A 5,542-nucleotide genomic window follows, 5' to 3' on the forward strand; every position below is an offset into this window, starting at 1 on the left:
CCTGACCTTAGGGGATCCACCCGGCTCGGCCTCCCAAAGTGCTGGGATTACAGGTGTGAGCCACCATGCCTGGCCCTGTGCAAAGTTTCTCATCACAGAATTGTTTGAAATAGCAAAAGATAGGAAACGAGCATTGATCCACAGGATACTGGTTACATAAATTGATACACCCATTTAATGGAACACCATGTAGCCATAATAAAGAATGAAGACACTCTTTTTTTTTGAGACAGAGTTTTGCTCTTTCGCCCAGGCTAGAGTGAAGTGGCGTGTTCTTGGCTCACTAAAACTTCCGCGCACCTCCCCCACCCCACCCCCCACACTGGGGTTCAAGCAATTCTCCTCTCTCAGCCTCCCGAGTAGCTGGGATTATAGGCACATGCCCCACCACGCCCAGCTAATTTTTGTATTTTTAGTAGAGACAGGGTTTCGCCCTGTGGGCCAGGCTGGTCTTGAACGCCTGACCTCAGGTGATCCATCTGCCTCGGCCTCCCAAAGTGCTAGGATTATGGGTGCAAGCCACCGTGCCTGGCCTGAGGACGCTCTTTATGTACTGAAATGGAATGATCTTTAAACTATTACTGTTAAGTGGACAAGGCATGATGCTGAACAATATGTGCAGAATGTTACGGATGTAAAAACACTGTGTGTGTGCAGGAGTAGAAGGCTGTATTTACACACGTCTGGAGTACGCTCTGGAAATATACTCAACGGTGTTAGTTTATGGGAACAGAAAATCACATGGTCAGGGGACAGGAGAGGCAGATGACACTGTACACTCTTGCACTTTTAAAATCTACATGAACAGATTCTCCACTCACAAATAAACCGATATAATAGTAAAACTGTAATCATCACAACCAGTACTGCTTGGGATATGGAGAAATGAACATTCCCATACTCCGCCAGGAGGGATGTTAACTAGTTCTTTCCTGGAGAACAATTCAGCATCAAGTACCAAAGGCCTGAAAAAATACATTCCTTCTGCCCCAGCAATTACCCTTCTAGGAATTTACCCTAAGCAAGCAATCAGATATGTACAAATATTTACATAGAAAGATGCTCATTGCAGTGTTATGATCCTGAACAATTTGCCAACATTAGGAGATGTGAAATCAAGTACGGCTTTTTCTCTGCCATGGAACACTAAGCCAGCCATAAAGCATCATGTTCCAGTGGAAAATGTAATAACGTGAGAAAATGGGCACAATCAACTGTCGAGGGAAAAAAGCAGGTCACAAAACAGAAGGGGCAGCATTATCCCAATTTTGTAAAAACATATTTTCGGAGGAAAAAGTCTGGCTGGATGGATGTAAGCAAAAATGTTAACAGTGCCTATCACGGGTTATGAGATTTTTTTTCCTCTTTGTGCTTCTCCGTACTTTTCGAAGTAAACATATATTACTTTTACAATCAGATAAAAACAACAAATATTTTTACAAAGAAAATAGCAGCTTTCTAGAAAATTGCAGAGCACCATAATCACCAATATACTGGCTTCATGAAATAGGAAGGCTCATCTCCCTCCGCAGTCAGAGCAAACCTTAATTTTTTCTCTGGCTTCAGTTTTTATTTTCCCTGTTTTCCTTGAAGAACTTCCCATGTGATCACATTTATGATGCACATACATAAAGTTGAAGAGATTAGCTCTGAAAAAAGAACTATTAAGCCATTTATCACTGGATCATTACACCTAACGGACTTTAATCCCTCAGCAATCACTAAAGCTTACATTATTTAGCTAAATACTTTATTATAACACTACAAAGCAGGGATCTTTTCAGCTGTAGAAGCTGCTGTTGTAGGTGTGATCGTTTTTGGAAAATTAATCCCAAACTGCAAGCACGTTCAAGCATAAACCTGTTAAAGATTCAGAGTAGGATGTACACCCTTCAAATGAAAAAAATGGTTTGTTTTGAACAGAGACAGGGCCTTGCTGTGTTGTCTAGGCCTGCCTTGAACTCCTAGGCTCAGGCGATCCTCCCGCCTGGGTCTCCTAAAGTGCTGGAATTACATGACTGAGCCACTGTGCCCAGCCTATCCTTCAAATTTAAACTTACTCTTTTAACATCCAAGGTCACAGAACTGGTGCAAGAGATTGATACGTTCCCGCTTTAAGCCCATGTAAGTCTCTTAAAAGCTATGGAAGGAAGTTGCTCAAGTGATCTTGTTCCAGTTCTTACTATGAAAGCAGGACAACAAGAGTCATTTACACATTATTGTATAGATGAGGTCTTGCTGTGTTGCCCAGGCTGGTCTTGAACTCCTGGGCATAAGCAATCCTCTTGCCTCAGCCTCCCAAAGGGCTGGGATTACAGGTGTGAGCCACTGTGCCCGGCCAAGAGTAACAGATGACTGATTCCATCAAGCTAACAGTCTCATCACACATTCAGACAAAAGTGGCATGCAGTTCAACAGGGGCTGACAGACATGGGCAAGGTAGGCGAGGGGCCAGTAAGCTTACCGCTACAAGGTATGGGAAGGAATATGGACACAGAAGTTTCTTGAATAAATTCAGAACACATAAATTACTTTTTTTTTTTTTTTTTTTAGGCAGGGTCTCACTCTGTCACCCAGGCTAGTGCAGTGGTACAATCACAGCTCACTGAAGCCTGGAACTCCTGGTCTCAGTGACCCTCCTGCCTCAGCCTCCTGAGTAGCTGGGACTGATATGGTAGATGGGTAGGGAATGCTGCATAAAGGCAGGTCCCTGGCTAGGGCTTCACCCTCGGGCCGTGCCCACTGACCTAGGTGAGGACAGGCACTCCTGCCTTTGTGCCCGAATGCTGCATTTTCCAAGACCACCCCGGTCTGCCACGCCCTCAGCCTGGGCCTGTAAAAACCCAAGACCCCAGCAGGCAGACACATAAGCAGCTGGACGTTGTCAGGAGTATGCCGGCAGAAGAGCAGCCGACAGGCACCAGCATGCCATCGACCAGTGGCAGAACGACACAGCGTCTGGCCACGGCAGCTGGAGAAGAGTTGGGTCGCTGAGTGGCCGGACTCCAGGGGAAAACCATCTCCCTTCTGGCTCCCCAACCTGCTGCGAGCTACTTCTACTCAGTAAAACCCTGCACTCATTCTCCAAGCCCACGCATGATCTGATTCTTCCAGTACACCAAGGCAAGAAGCCGGGATACAGGAAGTCCTCTATCCTTGCGACAAGGTGGCGAGCCTAACTGAGCTGGTCAACACAAGCCGCCTAAAGACAGCAAACTAAAATAGCACCACGGAACACACGCCCACTGTGGCTTCAACTGTAATCATTCAACCCTAGACACTGCCCTGGGGTCGGAGCCCCACAGCCTGCCCGTCTATGTGGTCCCCTAGAGGCTTGAGCAGCAGGGCACTGAAGAAGCGAGCCACACCTCCACTGCACGCCCTGCGAGGGGAACAAGGGGACTCTTCCCGTTTCAGGACCACAGACGCGTGCCACCACCAGTCAGGCTAATTTAAAAATTTTTTTTTGCGGCCGGGCGTGGTGGCTCAAGCCTGTTATCCCAGCACTTTGGGAGGCCGAGACGGGCGGATCACGAGGTCAGGAGATCGAGACCATCCTGGCTAACACGGTGAAACCCCATCTCTACTAAAAAATACAAAAAACTAGCCGGGCGAGGTGGCGGGCGCTTGTAGTCCCAGCTACTCGGAAGGCTGAGGCAGGAGAATGGCGTGAACCCGGGAGGAAGAGCTTGCAGTGAGCTGAGATCCGGCCACTGCACTCCAGCCTGGGCCACAGAGCGAGACTCCATCTCAAAAAAAAAAAAAAATTTTTTTTTGCGTTGAGAAGGGGTCTCCCTATATTGTCCAGGCTGGTCTTGAACCCCTGGTCTCAAGTGATCCCCCCGACTCAGCCTCTCAAAGTGCTGGGATTACAGGTGTGAACCACTGCACTGGGCCTATAAACTACCTTTTGTTTGAGACTATAACCACCGCAGAATTCTGTCAGGTTTCTTTTTAAAATCCATTCAATAAATTATAGATAAAGGTAACACTGACTATGAAATTTAGCAAGACGGCTCTATCTCCTGAAGAAATATGCATTGTTAAATGGCTGAGCTGGGCCAGGCATGGTGGCTCACGCCTGTAATCCCAGCACTTTGGGAGGCTGAGGCAGGCAGATCACCTGAGGTCAGGAGTTGGAGACCAGCCTGGCCAACATGGTGAAAACCCATCTTGACAAAAACACAAAAATTAGCCAGGCAGGGTGGCGCATGCCTGTCATCCCAGCTTCTCAGGAGAATGAGGTGGGAAGATTGCTTGAATCCCAGAGGCGACAGCTGCAGTGAGCTGAGACCGCACCGCTACACTCCAGACTGGGCAAGAGAGCAAGACTCTGTCTCAAAGAAAAATAAACAAATAAATTGCTTGAGCTGGGAGTGTTTTACCTTAGAATACAGCACTGCAGCTGCTGTGTAATCTTTCTCCTGAAATTTTTTGTTTCCTTGTTCTCTGTAGAAATGGGGAGCGTTCGAGTCCTTCCCCACCAAGTAACCTTCAGAAAGTCTTCGTAGAAACAGTTCATCCTCAGGTCTGCGTGAAGAGAGGAGGAAACAAAAGCAGCAGAAATGTGTTATTTCAAGGAAAGCCCCAAACCATTGCCTTCAAAACAAGAAAGCGGGCCTGCAAAACATTCCGCACACATGAAGATGTGTATATTGTGCAGTGTGATTAGAGGAAAGAAATCTCGTAGTCTCAGAGACACAGGGACCAGAATTTTTTGAGACAGGGTCTCACTCTGTCACCCAGGCTGGAGTGCAGCAGTGCCATCTCCACTCACTGCAGGCTCAGATTCTCCCACCTCAGCCTCCTGAGTAGCTACACTAATTGGGAGGATGTGTGCCACCAGGCCTGGCTAATGTTTGCACTTTTTGTAGAGGTGGGGTTTTGCCATGTTGCCCAGGCTGGTCTTGAACTCCTGGGCTCAAATGATCAGCAGAATTTTTTTTTTTTTTTTTAGATGGAGTCTGACTGTCACCCAGGCTGGAGTGCACCGTCATGATCTCGGCTCACTGCAACCTCCACCTCCCCGGTTCACGTGATTCTCCCGCCTCAGCCTCCTGAGCAGGTGGGATTACAGGCGTCCATCACCATGCCCAGCTAATCTTTGTATTTTTAGTAGAGAAGGCATTTCACCATGTTAGCCAGGCTGGTCTCGAACTCCTGACCTCAAATGGTCCACCTGCCTCAGCCTCCCAAAGTGCTGGGAAGACAGGTGTGAGACCCCGCACCTGGCCAGAATTTCTATTTAGAAGACTGAATGCTAATTTTTTATTCTTTATCTCATAATTATTGGCCAACGAACCATCTCTCGGATCATACATCATAAATCTCTTCTTTTTTTTTTTTTGAGACAGTTTCGCTCTGTCACCCAGACTGGAGTGCAGTGGCGCAATCTCAGCTCACTGCTAACTCTGTCTCCCGGGTTCAAGCGATTCTCTTGCCTCAGCCTCCCAAGCAGTGGGGATTACAGGCATGCACCACCCCGCTCAGCTAATTTTTGTTTTTTCAGTACAGGTGGGGTTTTGCCATTTTGGCCAGGTTT

General features: G+C 47.4%; 1 protein-coding gene across 1 annotated transcript in view; it reads right to left on the bottom strand.

Annotated features, from left to right (window-relative positions):
• SMYD4 (SET and MYND domain containing 4) overlaps window positions 1-5,542 on the bottom strand; it is a 61,732-nt gene that overhangs the window by 38,370 nt on the left and 17,820 nt on the right. Inside the window, exon 2 of the mRNA XM_011956295.1 lies at window positions 4,386-4,599. Coding sequence (XP_011811685.1) covers window positions 4,386-4,599 — 214 coding nt within the window. The remainder of the gene's footprint in view (window positions 1-4,385; window positions 4,600-5,542) is intronic.

The sequence above is a fragment of the Colobus angolensis genome, unplaced genomic scaffold (genome assembly GCF_000951035.1).
Source record: "Colobus angolensis palliatus isolate OR3802 unplaced genomic scaffold, Cang.pa_1.0 Scaffold110, whole genome shotgun sequence".
Taxonomy (NCBI): Eukaryota; Metazoa; Chordata; class Mammalia; order Primates; family Cercopithecidae; genus Colobus; species Colobus angolensis.